At 37.1% G+C, this 21,756-nt stretch overlaps 1 protein-coding gene across 1 annotated transcript; it reads right to left on the minus strand.

The window, feature by feature from the left end:
• Window positions 1–979: 979 nt before the first annotated feature.
• Window positions 980–20,532, minus strand: PRRG4 (proline rich and Gla domain 4). Its single transcript, XM_058160707.1, has 6 exons — window positions 19,815–20,532; window positions 17,550–17,662; window positions 13,816–13,979; window positions 12,327–12,375; window positions 10,815–10,947; window positions 980–1,895 (listed from the first exon to the last, which is right to left on the minus strand). The coding sequence occupies exons 2-6, from the start codon at window positions 17,650–17,652 to the stop codon at window positions 1,673–1,675; spliced, it is 672 nt and encodes a 223-aa protein (XP_058016690.1). The 5' UTR covers window positions 17,653–17,662; window positions 19,815–20,532; the 3' UTR covers window positions 980–1,672.
• Window positions 20,533–21,756: the final 1,224 nt, after the last annotated feature.

Here is a 21,756-nt window from a genome sequence, read left to right on the forward strand (position 1 = left end):
TAAGTAGCAATAACAAGTTAATGTAAAAATGAATGCTGAAAAAAATAAGATGCATCTTTTCAGCACATAAATACTACTACTGACTTCCAACTTTTGTGCTGGTGACTAGAGAGCAGCTGGGGATAGTAGGAAATGCAGTTAAAGGGAGTTTGAGATTAACAGCTGAGGGAAGTTTGTAGTACCGGTAGTTATTCTGGCATGTAGGGACCTATCTACTTTCAAATATGGAAGTTTGAATTAGAAGTTTTATTCATTGAAAAGGAGAAAAAAACTTTGAGATATAAGATTGCCATTAGGAATTGTGCAGGGGAAATAGATTAAACAATCTTTTGTTTCATTATTTTGACAAAGGTGGACAACAAAGGATTCAAATTGTAGAATGGTCTGCAGAAATGGCTCCTGTGGCAATTCAAGAAAGCTTGTATAAGACAATATGGCAGACAAATTGGTTTAATATATTAGTGGCTCAAAGCTTTGGCATGCTAACGTTTTCTTTCAGAACAAAGATTGGTAAACTGCAGTGCCAAGCATTCCTTAGAATTCCTTTATGTGGACTGAAAATTGAAGACACTTTTCTGTCATTCTTAGGTGAGAAGCAAAAATGGTAGTCACAATCACATTTGGACAACTTGAAGAACAAGTTAGGAACAGATTGCCATGGGGGAAAAATCTGTTGCTGACTAGATAGCATCTAACAGTGCCTTGAAATAAGTCTATCTTTAGTTTTTAAAAAACTATCCCTCTGAAAATCCAGATGCACTTTTGTTTGCTTTGACCCAACCTCACCTTGCAGCCATATTGCCCTTCAAATAAGTAATGAAAGAATAGCAATTACATCATGTCTTCTTTTTGAGCTCCTCCTGAAAGTCTGTTTAACATCTAAACTGATCTTTGGCTTCATAAAGCAAGGCAGTTTTTCAGATATCAGAAATTTTCTTTCAGATTCATTATTTAATTGGCATTAACGAAGAAAATGGAACTAGGTACAAATAGTTATTTTATTTATAAAAACTTATTGATAACACCCACATGGATATATTCTTTCTAGTACAAGAAACATCAAATATTCAACTAGATAATTGAAATTATAATGTGTTCGCATTTTTATCATAGGAGAGTCAGTTTGGTGTAGTGATTAAGGTATTGGGCTAGAAACCAGGAAACAAAGTTCTAATCCTGCCTTAGGCACAAAGGTGAAATGGGGTCAGTCACTTTCTCCTAGGCCTAGAAAGGTAGCAATGGCAAAGTATTTCTGCCAACGTTATTACCAACAAAACTGTAGGTACTGGATCAGGTAGTCACTAAGAATTAAAAACTGACACAAACACATTTTTATCATGGGAGAAAATTCAAAAGAAAAATACACTAGAAAACTAGTCTAATTTTCAGACTTGAAAATAAAACTCTTCAGTTAAAAAGGAAAAACTGCACATCAGTTTACTCAATGGCTCAAAATGCATAGAAGCCAAGTTTACGCATAAATGGAAATATAAAATGAGTCTTTCAAAATTATTAGAACATTGAAGAAATGGGTTCCTTGTTTACCTGTTACCCTTTAGTCCGTCATAGGCAGGCATCTTCAGACTGTCTTAGAGTGCTATACTATAGCATTTCAGCTGCACATCTTTTATTAAGACTAATTCTCAACAGTTTCATAGACCATGTTTGTTCATTAAGGACCCGGAAGAGAGAGAGACTTTTTGAATACTTTGAGCTTTCCTGAACGTCCAGGATATGGTGGGGGTGGAGAATCATAATTTTCTCTTAATGCCATTGCTTGATCATAAGTTGGCAATCCTATCTGTCCTATAGTACGAGGAGGGACAGGATTTAAAGAAAACTCTTCTTGTCTTTGGAAGACGATGGAAGAATTATGCCTCCTGCAGCTTCTGTGCCTAGAATAAAAAAAACACCCACACCTTTGATAAGGACAATCAAAAGTCAGGTAATTAATCAATTGAAACTGCTAACAATATTTTCAGCTTCCTAGTTTAGAAGTTAGTTAATACAACCTTACTAATTAACATCTTCCAGAGTGGGAATTTTGAAAACATTAATCCCAATACATCTAAAAGAGGTTACATTAGGAAATGTAATTGTCTCTTTTGAGAAAGGTTTTAAAAAAAAACCTAGCTTCCCAATATTTCCCTTTGTACATTTTTTAGAGTCTGTGATTCTCGAATCATAATTTGAAAGTCGTAGAGATACAAAATTTTTTTTTGAGAGATGAAATGTCCTTCCTATGAAATTAGGGTCACATATACACTATAGTATAGTGAATCAATACTCTGAAAAAAAAGTATTGAATCGGGCAACCCTCTATTTCCCTTAATGTCTGCTGATGGAAAGAACCATGAAATTAAATTGCAACAATGGTAACAATACAAATCAGAGCACAAACCAAGGGGAAAATGCTTGTCAGTTTACTTATTCCAAGAAAAGCAAGCCCAAATTCCTGATTGATGTGTAATACTAAACAAAACATGGATGAGATCACCAGACTTGTTAGCGTTGCCAAATAGCAGCAGAAGCCAAATCAGAGTGACAAAATGAACCAGGAAATGGCTCGTTTTCAAATAAGCCACAATTAGAATTCTAGTTTGGTCATGGATACTATAACCTTTACATTCAAAAATTTATGTTTAAATTTCACATTTCATTCTAACATGAAAATTCATGTTAAGAGTTTTCTATCCACTTTTAAGAGTTATCAAGATTTCCAAGCAGCTTCTGGAACAGAAGACACAGAAACAAGTAGACATTAATCTCCAAGTCAAGGCCATTTCTGCTGTTAAATTGTCAAGTTCCATAAATTATTTATAAACCCATCACAGGTTTTAATAGCAGTAGGATTTTAGGATAAAAATTAACTATTCTAGGCATTTGGAGTGTAGTGTTAAGTTTCTTGAAACAATTTTATATTGATATGGGATAATGGAATGTTTTGATTGATATGGGCTTTTTTAAAGATGCCTCTTTATAATTACTGTCTTTAATTACCATTACAATTAAATGAAAATAAAATTTTCAAAAACAGTGTGATTTTGTTTCTAGGTTCATGCAATTTAATTTTCAAAGTCTGTGGTTTATTTCTGCCAGAGTTTAAGACATCCAAAAATGGGGATTGCCTTCATTTTAATCCCAGAATTCCTCTGAAGTAGATTAAATTGAAAATGACTGCTCCAAAGTCATTCAGTAACATTTTTGAACATGGGCAACTTGAACATAGTTGGTTTGAAAACAGATTTACAAAGTTACTTTAAGAGCATCATCATTCTATGCAGGCCACTTCTCATAAGTACATACTATCCTGCTCTAATGTCTAAACTCAATTTTCAGAAGCTTTCAAATATTTCTATTTCAGGTTTATTTTATTTTTTTATTTTTTTTTATTTGCATTTATATCCCGTCCTTCTCCGAAGACTCAGGGCAGCTTACACTATATCAAGCAATAGTCTTCATCCATTTGTATATTATATAAAAAGTCAACTTATTGCCCCCAACAATCTGGGTCCTCATTTTACCTACCTTATAAAGGATGGAAGGCTGAGTCAACCTTGGGCCTGGTGGGACTTGAACCTGCAGTAATTGCAGGCAGCTGCTGTTAATAACAGACTGCATTAGCCTGTTGAGCCACCAGAGGTGGCTCAACAGGCTAATCATATCATTTTGTTTTCTTTTGATCAACAAAAACTATCTGCTTTCACTGATTATTTCTCCTTTCTGGTTATTATGGTATGGTTACAATGCACTGACTTATCAAGTAGATTAGAATAACAAATCTGATCATTGGTAAAATGTTATTCCAGAAACTTATTAAGAAATATAACACTGCATGATCCAATCTGAGTTCGTCACTGGGACCAGAGGTGACCGATCCAGATTGGATCCTGCAACATTATCTTGGGACACGTGTATTTGCCTTTATTCGTGACATATAACACTGCTTGCAGGTAATACAGAACAATTATATTTTTCAAAATATAATTTCCTCTTCAAAAAAGGAAAAAAAACAGATCCAGGAAACTATAGACCTATCAGCCTAACCTCAATACCAGGGAAGATTCTGGAAAAGATAATCAAGCAACGAATCACAGAACACCTAGAAGCAAACAAAGTAATAACCAAAAGCCAACATGGGTTTTCAAAAACAGATCATGCCAGACTAATCTTATTGCATTCTTTGACAAAGTGACAAAATTAGTGGACCAGAGGAATAATTTACATGGACTTCAGTAAAGCATTTGATAAAGTAGACCATAACCTACTACTAGATAAAGTAGAAAAATGTGGGTTAGACAGCACCACCACCAGATGGATTCATAACTGGCTGACCAACCGCACTCAACATGTAGTCCTCAACGGAACTACATCCACATGGAGGGAAGTATGCAGTGGAGTACCCCAAGGCTCTATTTTAGGCCCAGTACTCTTCAACATCTTCATCAATAACTTGGACGAGGGGATAGATGTGGAACTCATCAAATTTGCAGATGACACCAAGCTGGCAGGAATAGCCAACACTCCAGAAGATGGGCTCAAGATACAGAAAGATCTTGACAGACTTGAACATTGGGCACTAACTAACAAAATGAAATTCAACAGTGAAAAAAGTAAGGTTCTACATTTAGGCCAAAAAAACAAAATGCACAGGTACTGTATATGTGGTACCTTGCTCAATAGTAGTAACTGTGAGAGGGATCTTGGAGTCCTAGTGGACAACCATTTAGATATGAACCAGCAGCTGCCAAAAAAGCGAACACAGTTCTGGGCTGCATAAACAGGGATAGAATCAAGATCACGTGAAGTGTTAGTGCTACTTTATAATGCCTTGGTAAGGCCACACTTGGAATATTGCATTCAGTTTTGGTCGCCACGATGTAAAAAAGATGTTAAGACTCTAGAAAGAGTGCAGAGAAGAGCAACAAAGATGATTAGGGGACTGGAGGCTAAAACATATGAAGAACGGTTGCAGGAACTTGGTATGCCTAGTTTAATGAAAAGAAGGACTAGGGGAGACATGATATCAGTCTTCCAATATCTCAGGGGTTGCCACAAAGAAGAGGGAGTCAAACTATTCTCCAATGCACCTGAGGGTAGAACAAGAAGAAATGGGTGGAAACTAATCAAGGAGAGAATCAACCTAGAACTAAGGAGAAATTTCCTGACAGTTAGAACAACTAATTGGTGGAACAACTTGCCTGCAGAAGTTGTAAATGCTCCAACACTGGAAATTTTTAAGAAAATGTTGGATAGCCATTTGTCTGAAACAGTGTAGGGTTTCCTGCCTGGGCAGGGGGTTGGACTGGGCAGGGGGTTGGACTAGAAGACCTCCAACTCTGATATTATATATACTCTCACATATTCTTGGGTTAATGGGGAAAAAGACATTGCATTTGAAAATAAAATAGTGTTAATAGGCAATTCATTGTATTTTATACACTTATACATTAACTCAAAGTAGAGATTAAGTTGAATTAAACATTAATTTCATTAACTTTTCACATGACATTTTAAACTCTTAAAAAGTTCTGAAGAAATGACATCTTGTTACAACAATGCAAATCTTTCTAGGGGAAATAACAAAACCAGCTGGAATTTAGGACAAAACACAGTTACACATAGTTACACTCTATTTTTAGTAACATGTGACACAAATATGATTAATATAGCCTTACAAATAACTTTAGGTACTTATTTGTTCTATGCAATAATGAACATAGGATAAGCATGAAAGCAAAATAGTTATACAAAAAGATAAAAACATTTTTAAAATAGACATTTCAAAATGGCACAGGCTAATAGATAACGGGCAGTGAGTTATCATTGTCATCTTTCCAGACCACAGCATCTCATATTATTTGGAGACAGAAACTGCCATTTGCTATTTTAAGAAGCCAAATGACAATTATAAAAATTAAATTTCTGCATCACTAGTGGTCATTCTCAAAAGGATAAAGTGAAATGCTACTTTTACGAAAAGAGTTAAAGTCTTCTATTATCAAAGATACTGAAGGCTGCTGAAGTTATTACTCTGAATTCATTGTTATACACAATGGTGTGAGATATGTGCATATCTCGTACACCTTGTAACAATTTAAAAAGAATATTCCACAGAAGCTGAGAAGAGATATTTATACTGCATGCTATGATTTTTAAAGCTTGCTGTGGTTGATTCAAAGGATTAATTACAAACGAACAACATTCAAATATTCCTTTTACTGAAAATATTATTGGTGAACAGTCATGCTACATTGTTGTTCAATAACCACTCATCTAATTTTTAAGAAGCTGTATCATACCTTCATAGGCTAGCAAATAAAAACTATTTGCAAGGATTAAAGCTCACTCCCACAATATTTTGTTACTGAAAAACATGTTAAGGGATTACCTCAGTAACTAACCATAAATACAACTTGTTTGAAGAACAGTACATTCTAAAATCACCAATGTCCTAGGAACAATCCTATTCTAGATATGCTTTACAAACTGATGGTACTAAGGATAAGCTTTCTCACTCCTTTGGAAGACAACTGATGTGACAAGATGTACATTGTAATGCATGTGTTATGATATATATACCATTTTATTTGCAGTTTTGGAACACCAGCCTCCTTACTGCCAGAAAATATGAATTGTTAATTTTTGCTACTCAAATTGCAATATCCAAGGTAACATAAGTATAAATCTAGAAGTTTTAATATGGTATTTAATATTTATTTTAAAAAATCACATAATTTCAAGATTCTACGCTTTATTTAACCTGTTAGGAGATTTCTGGAAGGAATTATGACTCAGAGATAGATTTTATGCAATGCATAAGAAAGTCACAGATTCAAGACCTGCTACATCGAGCTAGGGCTGAAAATAATCCAAAATGAAACCCTGGAGAATTGTAGAGTTCCTACTGAATTACATAAACCAACATTTGGACTCAGCATAATACACTTTCTAAATTCCTCTTTATTATTATCCATATTCATCTTATCCTTCAATTCCTAATTATTAGTGGACTGCAAGTTCTCTTAAATTGTTGTTGTTAGTTGTGAAGTCGTGTCCGACCCATCGCGACCCCATGGACAACATTCCTCCAGGTCTTCCTATCCTCTACCGTCCTCTGGAGTCCATTTAAGCTCATGCCTACTGCTTCAGTGACTCCATCCAGCCACCTCATTCTTTGTTGTCCCTTTCTTCTTTTGACCTCAATCTTTCCCAGCATTAGGCTCTTCTCCAGTGAGTCCTTCTTTCTCATTAGGTGGCCAAAGTATTTCAGTTTCATCTTCAGGATCTGGCCTTCTAAAGAGCAGTCAGAGTTGATCTCCTCTAGGACTGACTTGTTTGTTCGCCTTGCAGTCCAAGGGACTCGCAGGAGTCTTCTCCAGCACCAGAGTTCAAAGGCCTCAATTCTTTGGCGCTCAGCCTTTCTTATGGTCCAAGCCTTTCTTATGGTCCAATTAAATACTTAAATCTTATTTGTGAGGGGGTGCTCTGACCTTCATTATTTGCTTGCAAACATTTCATTACTCAAAATAGGTAACATCATCAATGCTAGTAAGAGTGGGATTTGCTCTCAGTTTATATTCTAATGGATTGCCCTGTCAAGTATTGGTGAAAGTAGTCTTGGAGATTCTTTGGTTGGGCTGTTTATTGCTGACTTGTTGGCAGTTCCTAGATTGGGGTATTGTTTGATTGTTAGTCAGACTAACTTGATTGTTAGTCTGATGTTAATCTTGGAGTTAGTCTATGCTCAATCTAGGTGTTGATTGCAGGTGGCAAGGTGTTTTGGTCTTTTTGTTTCCTTTTTGGCTTGTTGATTGTCTCTTTTGCATAGTATATAGATATTATTTATGTCTATACCCTACCATTTTTGAACATGGTTTGGTCTAGGATAGTTACAGTTTCCCAATTGAAACGATGGTTAAGCCTGTCCTGTCCATGTGTTGTGAAATTAAAGAGTTTTCATCATGTCTTCTGACTGCTAGTTGGTGTTCATGGATGCGTTCTGCCAGTCTTCTGCCTGTTTGCCATTACGTAGTAGCTGTTGCAATCATTACATCAGTGCTGAAATTCAATTTTTTTTACTACCGGTTCTGTAGGTGTGGCTTGGTGGGCGTGGTGTGGCTTGGTGGGCGTGGTGTGGCTTGGTGGGTGGGCATGGCAGGGAAGGATACTGCAAAATCCCCATTCCCTCCAACTCCTGGGGAAAGGATATTGCAAAATCTTCATTCCCACCCCACTCTGGGGCCAGCCAGAGGTGGAATTTGCCGGTTCTCTGAACTAATTAAAATTTCTGCTACCGGTTCTTCAGAACCCGTCAGAACCTGCTGGAATTTCACCCCTGCATTTCACTGTATGTTGTAAATGACTCCTGTTTTTTTCTTCTGGGGCTGCTGGGTCTTTTGGTTTCCTTAAATGGTTTTAAAGTGCTATTGTTGGCATGTGCCACACCGATTCCATATAGTTGTAGTAATCTGTTGGTGATTTCTAAGATTTTCTCAATGTTCGGTAGTGTTATTCATTTAGAGTTTGTGTTAGTTGTGCTGTATTGGGTTGAATGGTCAGGAACCTTTTGATAAGTTGTGTGGATACCAATTTTGTTGGATATGTTGTATAGATGCTCTATTTCCTTTTTCTGCTATTCAGGGTTGCTGTAGTGAGTTTTGCTAGTCTAAATAAGGTTCTCACACAACTTCTTTTATCAGAGATTGGGTTGTTGCTTTGGTAGTACAGCACTTGATTGGTGTGGGTGGTTTTTCTGTACACGTGTTTGTAGTTTGCCATTGTGGTATCTTCTGATCAGGATGTTCAGGAAGGGTAGTGGGTTTTCTCTGGTAAACTGGATTCTTTTAAAGATGTTGTTGATGGTACTGAAGGCATTCTCTACCTGGTCTTTTTTATTATGGTGAAGGTATCATCTACATATCTGATCCCTATTTTGGATTGTATTTGTGGAAGTGCTATGACTTCGAGACATCACATAATGACCTTTTCTACAAGTCCTAAAGGCGGTGATCTCATGGTTCTACCTTTAATTTGTTGGTAAGTTTGTCCATCAAATTGGAAGTATGTGGTTAGGCAGATGTTTATGAGATCCATAATCCTGGGTGTTTCAATTGGTTGAAATTCAGTACCACTGCTATATGTCAAGAACAACTCAGAAACCACCAACAGGCTACTACAAACCACATGGAATCGGTGTGGCACACAAGTCAACTAAAGCCCTTTAAAACATCTTAAATAAACCAAAAGATCCAGCAGTCCCAGAAGAAAAAACAGGAGTTATTTACAACCTACAGTGCAATGACTGCAACAGCCACTACATAGGATAAACAGAAGACTGGCAGAATGTATCCATGAACACCAATTAACAGTCAGAAGACATGATGAAAACTCTTTATTCTACTGGCTTTAATTTCACAAGATATAGACAGATTTAACCGTAGTTTCAATTGGGAAACCGTGACCATCCTAAACCAAGCCAAGTCCAAAAATGCTAGGAAATTTCTAGAAGCCTGGCACTCTGACAAATTAGCTATCAGTAGATACATAGAGATAAACAATACCTATAAATTATTCAAAAGAGACACTCAACAAGCCAAAAAGGTAACAAAAAGACTTAAACACCTGCTGACCAGCTATCAGCACTCAGAGGAGCGTAGATTAAGTCCAAGATTAACATCAGACTAACAATCAAGTAAATATCCCAATCAAAGAACTGCCAAAAAAAGCCAACGCAAACAGGCCAACCAAAGAATCTCTAAGACCATCCCCACCAACACTGACAGGGCAATCTACTAGAATATAAATTAAGTCCTTCAGGAGAAGGGCGGTATATAAATTAAATTAATAAATAATAAATAAATAAATAAAATAAATAAATTGAGAGCAAACCCCACTCCTTACGAACATTGATGATGTTTCCTAGTTTGGATAATGCAAAACAACAAGCTCAGAGAGTACCTAAGATCACTCATTTCAACTCTGAACTACAAATATTCTCCTTTATTGGAATCTTTTCTGCTAAGTCAGACTTCTAATGCTTTATCTATTCAAGCACATGACTTTACATTTGAATATCTTCCCGTCAGATTTTCTTTGAGCCTGTTGAGGTTGTTTCGAATTGTGCTTTTGTCTATGGTATTAATCAATCCCCATCATCTAGTGTCATCTACAAATTTAATACGCATACATTCCATCTCCATATATTCCAAGTCATTTATAAAGACGTGAAATAGCATTGGGTCGTTCAATACAGCACCTGCTTATCAATATTTCCCTTCCAGGAACCTATAGAACCATTTATGAGCACTCTTTGGATGTATTCAGATAGTTGCAAATATTTCAGATCTTATTACTGTCTAGTCCAGTATCCAGTATCCTAACAATATGATATACTAAATCACAGAATTCCTTTCATCTGCCAAACTAGTCACTTTGTCATTAAAAAAAAACTAAGACAAACCTAACTTCTTGTTGACAATTTCATGCTGACTTCAGATAATGGTAGCAATTCTTGGCATCATGGCTTGTTGAAAATCTGTTCTATTATAGATTGCCCATTAGAGATATTAACCTAGCTGTAATTTCCTGGGTCAATCATCTTCACCTTTTTGAATATTGGAATTACATTTGTTCTTCAAATCTTTGTCATCTCACCAATTCTCCAGAAGTTATAAGGTACAAACAGTATAAATCTATGCAGGATATAACTGGCAAATGTAAACATAAATACAAACTATGGTATATCCTAATACAATAATATGTTAATGTTGATATCAACACTGAAAATGATATTGATAACAATGTTTTCTTACCCTAGTAATCTTGGTTTGCATTTTCTTTGGCACAGATAATAAATAAGCAATCCAAGTATAATCAATAGTACTCCAATTGCAATCAATCCAGTCAAAAGTCCTATAACGTCAATCTTCTCTACTGCGTTGCTGTCTGCACATAAAGGAAAGACTGTTAAGTGTATTCAACCACCTCAGTGTTTCCTGATCTACCCTAAGCCTTTAATCCAGTATTGCCAGAAAATGTGATCACAGTATGCCAATAAATATAAGGAACAAATTCCTTAAGTTATTCCCTAGATTTATAAAACTAATATATCCACTACGCATCTTTTGAAGTACAATTAAATGGTAAAGAATTAGGTGACAAGTAACAGTCAGAGGTGACTTCTGTACGAGAAACTCTCAAAACTTGCTGAAGCCTAATAACTTATTCATGGAGGTAATGTGACTAGTCTTAACAGGCATGTGTGTGTGAAAGGGAGAGGGAAGGAAGGAAGGGAGAGGGAGAGAGAGGGAGAGAGAGAGGGAGAAAGGGAGGGAGAGAGAGAAAGATGTCTTATTTTTCTTCTATGCTTCCATTTCTAGTAAATTTTGGTGACTTTGTATGACAATTTTCTGGCCTTTAGGCAGGAAGATCCAAAGATCCTTTCTATGGGGTGCAAGTAGAGTTCTACTTGACTCCTGCAGCAATAGATCGTGTCCCATAAAGTACCTTAATTTTAACTCAGTCAACACAAAAAAAAACCTTCTTTGCTCCAACTGAAGGTTCTTTGAAGAATATCTAAAAACTGTCCAACTGGATAGATTAGGACATGTCAGGAAATTCAGCCAGACCAGTGATAGCCTAACTTAAGTATCTTCTATTAAGAAATTCTTGGAAGGGGTCAACAAAAAAAGTTTTATATTGATACTCTTCAAATTTGCACCAGTAACTTAGGAAAGATCTGGGTAGGAGATTCAGATGGGGGAATACTACAAACTATTGTAGAAGCAAACATTTTGCTAACACAACGTTAAAATTTCTGGAAATGCTTAAAATTTCCATAGATTAGTCCACAGATAATTCAGAACTTAATGTAGTATATGACTTGCATGATCACAACATACAACACAGCAGATAATGGCAGGAAATTAAACATCCGAGTTAACAAAACCTCACCCTTCTATGCATTATTAGTTTGAGAAAAACACTTTTCCATATATAAAATACAGCATCTAAAAGAAAAAATGCCAAGTCATAATACTGTGAATACCCTTTTCTAATATAAATGTAATCATTTTTGCTGAAATAGTAGTGTCAACAATTCCTTCATTCTGCGGTGTCTATCAGAAGAACCACAACAAATTCCTTAATGAAGATGAATACACTGATTACAACATGGATCTTGGTTTATTCTATATATTTATTCTATATATATGGATTATTCTATATCCACTGAAAAAACAGCTGTAATTCATTACAGACAGAAGAATAAACCAAGATACTATATGTCAAATAATTTTAATATATCACTGTTGTTTTTGTCTTACCTGTTTTTGAGCCAGGACCTCTAAGAGTATATTCAGACCAAAAAGACATCTAAGAAAACAAAAACAACTTTGATTATGTTTACATGAGCCTGACCAAGTTTGGCTAAAATATATATATATTAAAGTAGACAGATTTTGCCAGATAAACTTTTAATTGTAGTTGCTTTCAAATGTTAAAACTAGACATTAAATATCTCAATACCCCAGTAATTTATTTGGAACAAGGTATATTCCACTGATCAAATGTCAATTTATAGTGACATTTTTGAATTTGAATTTCAATTGTCCGGGGAAGAGGAAGACAGGAGAGACGTGATCTTATATTTTAAATAAATTATTTTGAGTCACTTTAAAAACAAATTGAAATAGTTGGATCGTGACAATTATTGAATCGATACACATGTTTGTTTCATGTGGTGTTTCTTTCTCAAAGCTCTGTTTATTTGTTTATTTGATTTACATTCCATCTTTATACTTGAGTGAATATCCAAACACTATTGCAGGGATATTACATTTTACCAGCATCCAGGATACCATAATCTGATGCTGGAAAAAGGAAACTATTTCCACAAGAAACACATCTTTTCCTAGAAAAAGTACTGCATGGAATATGTATGAACACCACTGACATTAACTGGATAGTGTTTAGGATTTTTTTCACATCATCCACATACGGTTTTTACAAATCACATCCTTAGTGCCTTTATACATTTGCAATATGAGTTGAGATGCATACTTTTCTAGATAAATATAAAAATAAATAAATATCCACATATCCACTACACATTTCAAATCCTTTCCTCTGTAAGACATAGACTGGTAAATGAAATGGTGAGTATCATGACACTGCTAAAATGATTGAAAGTTTGAATAGCCAGTTTTCTTAGTCCCAAGAAAAATAAAGTAACACAGCTGCTTGCAATTACTGCAGGTTCAAGTCCCACCAGACCCAAGGTTGACTCAGCCTTCCATCCTTTATAAGGTAGGTAAAATGAGGACCCAGATTGTTGGGGGCAATAAGTTGACTTTGTATATAAATATACAAATAGAATGAAGACTATTGCTAACATAGTGTAAGCCGCCCTGAGTCTTCGGAGAAGGGTGGGATATAAATGCAAATAATAAAAAAATAAAAAAGGTAGGTATTCCTATTTCACATGTGTTTGGATTTATAAAGAGATTCATTTATAAAGACATCTAAATGGGATGGTTTCCATCCCTGAGTGATGGAACTTAGAATAACTTTGTCAGTCTGAATGTGCATTAATCAGCATAGATTAAAATGAAATTTCATTGCATACAGCTCTCAAAGGATCAGTTCAAACAACTGAAGAACAAGATGACCAGGGCTAACTTAGAAGGCTTCATTATTAGGGTATATAAGAAAAGTTAACAGCGGCTCCTATGCAGAGTATGCTGTTGACTTGTTATCAATCAAAAGGCATTCACATGTCAAATGTTCTATAGCATTTGTAAGTTAAATAATTACTGTCTTTTTTGAATCTCCAAAAATTTCCCTTGATTCCTCAAAATTGCATTGCTCTTCATAGCATTCTCTTTCAAGATCTCCTTGGGTTATTAGCTCGAAATCAAATCGGTTGTAAAGAAGATGTCGTCCAATGAACAAATTGGCTTTCTCTGCAAGGATGAATACTAAAATATAGTTAAAATAATGTTAATATCTTAGAATGCCAAGGATTTGTTAAAATATTTAAAATGCCTCCATACTTTATTTCTTATATAATTCTTTGTATGCTCATTTTTTTATTACTACTACATTGAGAAAGTCAAGATACATTCAGTGAATATTTTTAATCATGCTATATATTTTTAATCTATGATGTTTCCCAAGTCATACCAGAAAACCATGTGGTCATTGTGGCTTAAATTATACATTATTTTTTCTACATTCCTGCAACCATGGCAGTATGAGAATGATGCCAGAGGCAACCTGCATGCCAGAACCCACTTTTTAGCTTGTCATTTATTATTACCGATCTCTGTGAATTAAAGTATCTTTTACTTAAATATTATAAGATACAATACCCTAAAAACACTTTAAAAATACCTGCAATTTCAAAAGATGCAAGACATAATTTTCTGACCAAACAAAACAATAGAAACAGAAGAGCTGATAAGCACAATGTCAGCTTTGGAAGCCATGCTAGGCCGAAGGCTTCCACATGCTGCCACTTTCTCCTGGGTGGGAAAGTAGAAGAAGGGGGTGGTGGTACAAGGGGCTATAACAACATTCTTCCTGCCGGTCAAGGTCAGGCTGAGCTCACATCTGGCGAAGGAGTGACCGGAGTGATGTCCCGACCATGGGATGGTTGAAAATTGGAGCATGTGATCAGCAGAGGGGTCATGAGGGTGAGGATTTTGGAGTTTGTATTACTGAGGGAGGAACCCAGATCCCCAGATTCAGATTTCAACCAACTGTACCAGTTTACCTATGCTAGTAAAAGAACTTTGAAAGATGTTTGCTTCGGAGTCTTTTCTGCAGGAGGGGTTTTCTGGAACGCTGACACACAGTATTGTTTAATAGTCTCTTTTTAAAGCTAACTACATTTTTCTATAAAATGCAAAAGATGGGACAAGCTTTGTATGGCAGCATTATTTTATTCAATGTTGCCTTGATTGACTTTTCTTATATTTTAACATATATAACTGGAATTCCCAAGGAAAAAATACACACATTACTTGTTGCTGTTAGGGCAAAAACCTAATTGTTTTGAATCCCTATTTCATAGCACTGAAGGGAAATTTTATACAGGAAAGCTTATGCACTGCAGTGGGCTGCAGATATCTTAATAACTGCACATAGAGATTTTATGATATTTAGGAAAGTGTGATTATTTCCAATAACCAAGGAATACAGTTCTGTAAGACCACATGACTGGAATATATGGACACGGTACCAGTGGTGAAATCCAAAATTTTTACCTACTGATTCTGTGGGCATGGCTTGGTGGGTGTGGCAGGGGAAGGACACTGCAAAATTTATTTATTTTATTTTATTTTATTATTCGAATTTATATACCGCCCTATCTCCCAAAGGACTCAGGGCGGTTCACAGGCATATAAAACATCAATATCAATATACAAATTAAAATAATCCTTAAAAAACTTATTCTAGCGCCCGAATTATTAAAAATAGAAATATAAATATCAAATATTAAATATTAAAATCAATTTAAAACCCCTCTAAATTTAAAAATCTAAGCCAGTCCTGCACAGATGAATAAATGTGTCTTGAGCTCGCGACGGAAGGTTCGAAGGTCAGGAAGTTGACGGAGTCCTGGGGGGAGTTCGTTCCAGAGGGTGGGAGCCCCCACAGAGAAGGCCCTTCCCCTGGGCGCCGCCAAACGACACTGCCTAGCTGACGGCACCCTGAGGAGTCCCTCTCTGTGAGAGCGCACGGGTCGGTGAGAGGTATCTGGTCGCAGTAGGCGGTCCCGTAGATAACCCGGCCCTATGCCATGGAGCGCTTTAAAGGTGGTCACCAAAACCTTGAAGCGCACCCGGAAGGCCACAGGTAGCCAGTGCAGCCTGCGCAGGATGGGTGTTATGCGGGAGCCACGAGGGGCTCCCTCTATCACCCGCGCAGCCGCATTCTGAACTAACTGCAGCCTCCGGATGCTCTTCAAGGGAAGCCCCATGTAGAGAGCGTTGCAGTAATCCAGGCGAGACGTCACAAGGGTGTGAGTGACCGTGCAAAGGGCCTCCCGGTCCAGAAAGGGGCGCAACTGGCGCACCAGGCGAACCTGGTAGAACGCTCTCCTGGAGACGGCCGTCAAATGATCTTCTAGAGACAGCCGTTCCCTCCCCACTCCTGGGGAAGGATATTGCAAAATCTGCATTCCCATCCCATTCTGGGGCCAGCCAGAGGTGGTATTTTCCAGTTCTCCGAACTGTTCAAAATTTCCACTACCATTCTCCAGAATCTGTCAGAACCTGCTGGATTTCACACCTGCATGGTACCCTAGATGCTAGAGATCTGCTAGTTTACAACTGCAAAAGGTCAACTTGGCCAAAAGTTAAAGAATATTGGAGTTATAATCAAAGACATACAGATATGACTGTTCCTTAGCATGTCTTGTAGTTTAATCTTATTGAAACCCAGTATAACTTTTACATTTTAATTTTGCAAAATCACTTAGGAGTAAAATTGGAAGGCAAGTATGGAATGTGTCTCCTGTAATTAGAGGTCTCAAAGCTGAGTTTCTATGTTTCTCACTTTTGCTTTCATACCATGAGTATGAAAGGCTTGCCTGAGAGTTTAAGGGTTAAGAAGGTCACTTCTAGCTTGAGAATGGAATTACCCCCTTACTGTTCCCTCAATTCCCCAGCCAACAAAACTATTGAGGCAATTACTTTTTTTAAGGGGGAAGAGGCAAATCTCACCCAAGTCTAATTCTAGAAAATTTACCCATGTTCTTCTAATATCAATGTTACATTAGCATGCATCAGTATAGATCTGTAAGAACTTTTAGAATTGTATCATCTTTATTTAAGTTACTTATTAGAAAAAAAATATTGTAAGAAGATAATCAGCAGGAAATGATTAAAAAGAACCTGAACTTGCCCAGAGAGCTATCAAATTTGGTTGAGACTAGAGTCTGTCAAGGCAACTTTTAAAAAGTTTAGGGATATGGTCAGCAGATTAGCAAATTTCTATCATCTATTGGACAATTTGGCTTGATCTCAGAAAGGTAATGAGGTTACACTTGGCTAGTCCTTCGATTTGGTCTGTTTGATTTGTGCTTTTGAATCAGCCTTAAATCCTGGGGACCCAGCAGTTTTCTTCACAATTTCAGAACTAGCTAGGGCTCTAGATGCTGCAGACATACCTGATGAAGAAATCTGGTAAATGTTTGGCTATATTAAGGGATTATTAATGATGTTGGTGAATTGTACTTTCATTATAGGAAAATGATGTTCTAGGAAGGGTAGATCGTATATTTATATAACTGGCTGTAACATATTATAGTAATGTTTAACAAAATATGCTAAAGAGAAATTGTCTGGAAAAAACTGGTTTAAATCCAGAATATGTGTGTGTGTGTGTATTACAGTGACACTTGAACTCTGACTGAACCATTTTGAGCAACAACATTTAGATTAGGCTACAGTATACAATTATAATTTTACTTCTTTGATTTTGTCCTTCATATTAGGAACAATTTTAATACAAAAATACAACAATAAATATAAATAAGTTACCTTCTTCTATTGCACCCTTTGATTCCTTGATTGGTATTGAGCAGTGAGGAAATGCAGACAAACTTATAAGCAGCTGAAATAGCAAAACGTGAAAAAATAACATAGCCCGGTACCTGTCAAGAAAATATTAATAGATTAGTCACTACAGACTATAAAGGATTAATCTCGCTCTAAGATTATAAAACACAAGTTAGCACAAGTCAAGTACAATGAACACTGCATTGGAAACAGGTTACAGAACTCTCACAAACTAGCCTAACCTGTACAACCATTGTGGTTTCATAATATAAATGGCATTAGACTGCTCCCAGAAATTACACAAGAATCAAAAGGAAAGAGGAATATAATCACTGAAGACATAGGCCAAGCATTTGTACACCCATCTGCTACCACATTTCCTTTGCATAGAGTTTTACATGGCAAAGTTGCCTGGCTCACAAAATCCCATTCACAGAGCAAGAGATACGGAACTACAGGGAGGAAAGGACATCTCTCTCTCTCTCTCTCTCTCTCTCTCTCTCTCTCTCTCTCTCTCTCTCTCTCTATCTATCTATCTATCTATCTATCTATCTATCTATCTAGTATGTATTCGATAATATATATAAGTAAAAGCATGAATTGAATACATAAAATAAATACAATTAAAGAGAACATTAGGATAGGGACGGTAGGCACGCTGGTGCTCTTATGCACGGCCCTTACAGACCTCTTAGGAATGGGGTGAGGTCTTTATTTACATCTATGAATTTACATACATGTAAATAGTTAATCAGCATTTTACTGAATGCTGTTAACCAGAAAACACAGTCAAGAATTATGTCCTCTCTTCAGAAACAGAATTAGTTAAGGACTGTATGATAAAATGGGCACAAAATATACAGGAAATTTACACAAGCACAAAATTTAAGAGAAAATTTTTACAAAATGTTTTATAGATGGCATGCATGTATCCGAACTTGCAAGCTAAATGTTGGAGATGTGATTGTGATGATGCTACTTATTATCATATATGGTGGACATGTAAAAAAATCAAATCATTCTGGATAAAAATTTGGTGGATTATGCAAAATATTTTGAAAAAGAAGATAAAGTTTACTCCGCAGTTGTTTTTACTGGGTGTAATTATGGATTGTACGGTAATAGAGTAAACTGATTTTAAATTTAATATCAGCAGCTAGACTATTGGTAGCACAATACTGGAAGAAGGAACAATTGCCTACTATTGAAGAATGGACATTAAAAGTAGCAAATTTAGCAGAGATGGCAAAAATTTTAACATATTTGAAAGACTATTCACAAGAAAGATACATATTGGAATGAAGAAGATGGATTGATTATATTCAAAGTAAGTATCAGACTAAGATGTATCAAATAGCTTATGAATGAATAGAATGCAAGAATTATACTTCTATTCTTTTTTTATATATAAAAAGGGAGTTAAGGTTCCAAGGGAGAGAGGGGAGTCTATGGATAGTTAGTGTAGTCTAGTTTATGACTGTTAAATGTTATACCCTGTATTTTGCTCCAGGAAGTGGTGGGGGGAGGGGGATTGGGGAAAGGGGGGGAGAGGGGAGAGGTTGAGGGAGGAGTGGAGGGAGAATGCAAAAACTTTGTAAAACTTTTTAATAAAAAAAAAAAAAGAATTATGTCCGCTCTATGGATTGACTGATTTCTCCTCTATCAATAATACCTTGGCTTCACCACAGCTAGGTGGTGAAACACACTTTCATAAGAACCGAAGGGACCACTGCTTACCAAGGACTTTGGGGCCAGCTGCACTTACAACAAGCTTTTTCGAGGCTGGCTGGTGGGGTTCACAAGAGTTGGCTCTATCAGAGCAACTCCACGAGAAGGAAACTAAGACTTAGCTACGCCCACTAATAACTTCTTGGCTCTCTTTCTCAAGCTAACTTCGTTTTCGCCCAAATCGTAAATCTTAATCGTCAGAAACCCAATTCGGACGGGCAGCATATACCTCGAACAAGCCGGACAAAGGAAAGTAAGCGAGTACCTTAGGCAAACGAAACGAAAACATCTTTCGGCTTAACTCAAGCTGCCCACCCGCCCTGGCCGACACGATTTAGAAGCAGAACAAGTAATCGGGTGGGCGCAGTAAAAGTCCCAGAAAGACCTTTCGCTGGGGAGACTTTATCTCGTCACTCGAGGAAGTCCCACGAGGGGGTGAGAGGCTCCGTGATTTTCTTTTTGTTCATTTTCCCCCGAGTGGCCTTTCCGAGTGGGTACGGCCACTTTCCGCGGCCTTACCTGTTTTACGTTCAATGCTCAGATGTTAGAAGTCCCGTCCGCTCCGCGAAAGCATCTTCTCTTCCCTAAACCCGCTTTCGAGAGCTGCTGGGGGCGACTGAGAGGGACTGAGATCATATAATCTCACGGCTGCTGCCTTTGTAACCGCCCACCTCAATTCCGGGAAGGCTCCGGAGGGTTGGAAAGAGGACTCGGCTGCGGAAGGGAGCGCATATTTAAACGTTTAAATCAGCTGGTAGTCGGTGTGCGGAACTACGTTTAACCTAAAGTGTTCAGAACTGTCTCCTGGGAAACAAGGCATTTTGCTGTCCTTGTTCCTCTCTTTGCGCAACGCGTTCAACTCACGCTGGTCGGAAGTTGGATTCAGGTGGCGTTGTGCTGTGATTTGATACGACTGTAATTTCAAATAAGTTTAACCCTCATTCAAGAGGTTGTTTGTACAATTGCAAAACTTTCCTAGCTACTAGCTGAAATAAACTGCTATTTTATTTCTAATTCACTTTATATTGATTTGACTAATAGTGTTGCCATGGCAATTTAATTTTTAAAATTAGGATGAATTCGAGTATGTCATGCTGTTTGAGGAACAATAAAATCTGGTCAGCATAAAATATAAACTGCTGGAATACTTCAGCCTTCTTGGACTACGTTTTGCTCCTGTGAATGTGTTTTATGAAAAATATATAATAAAGGGTTACATTTTCTTGTAAGGAATTAAGATTGCCGGAAGAAATATCAACAACCTCAGATATGCAGATGATACCACTCTAATGGCAGAACGCGAAGAGGAACTAAAGAACGTCTTGATGCCAGTGAAGAAGGAGAGTGCAAAAGTTGGCTTGAAACTCAACATTAAGAAAATTAAGATCATGGCATCTGGCCCTCTCAATTCCTGGCAGATGGAGAAGAAATGGAGGTAGTGACATATTTTATTTTCCTGGGCTCCAAGATCATGGTAGATGGGGACTGCAGCCAAGAAATTAAAAGACGCTTGCTCCTGGGGAGGAAAGCTATGGCAAATCTAGACAACATACTAACAAGCAGAGACATCACCCTGCCAACAAAAGTGCGTATAGTCAAGGCTATGGTTTTCCCAGTTGCAATGTATGGCTGTGAAGGTTGGACCATAAGAAAGGCTGAGTGCCAAAGAATTGAGACCTTTGAACACTGGTGCTGGAGAAAACTCCTGCGAGTCCCTTGGATTGCAAGGCGAATAAACAAGTCAGTCCTAGAGGAGATCAACCCTGACTGCTCTTTTAGAAGGCCAGATCCTGAAGATGAAACTGAAATACTTTGGCCACCTAATGAGAAGGAAAGACTCAATGGAGAAGAACCTAATGCTGGGAAAGATTGAGGACAAAAGAAGAAGGGGACAGCAAAGAATGAGGTGGATGGATGGAGTCACTGAAGCAGTAGGCATGAGTTTAAATGGACTCCAGAGGATAGTAGAGGACAGGAAGGCCTGAAGGAACATTGTCCATGGGGTCACGATGGGTCAGACACGACTTCGCAACTAACAACAACAACAACAACATTTTCTTGATGTCACCAATCTTCTGAAATTATTTAGTAGTCCGGTTGAAGACACCATCAATAAACTTATTTCCTGTACAATTAAAATTAGTCCAAAGACTGGACATGCAGTGGTCACATACTGAATTATTTACATTAGCTCTGATAATATGAGCATGTGTGATCTGCATTTTGTCCTTTGACCTACTGAAAATTTAATCCACAATGTTGTTTTAATTTAGTTGTGATGTAAGGGTGAGTGTACAACAAAAGAAAATTACATTTGCACCAATTATCTTTTGTGCAACTTTGTTGAATTACACAATGCTTGTAGACTAACTGAATCAAATGTATTATGCTTGCTTTACAATAGGAACCAATTCCCTCCCGCCAGCCCCCTTCCTTTATTCTGAAACATTTTTAGGGTTAT

Source organism: Ahaetulla prasina, chromosome 1, assembly GCF_028640845.1.
Source record: "Ahaetulla prasina isolate Xishuangbanna chromosome 1, ASM2864084v1, whole genome shotgun sequence".
Lineage (NCBI taxonomy): Eukaryota > Metazoa > Chordata > Lepidosauria > Squamata > Colubridae > Ahaetulla > Ahaetulla prasina.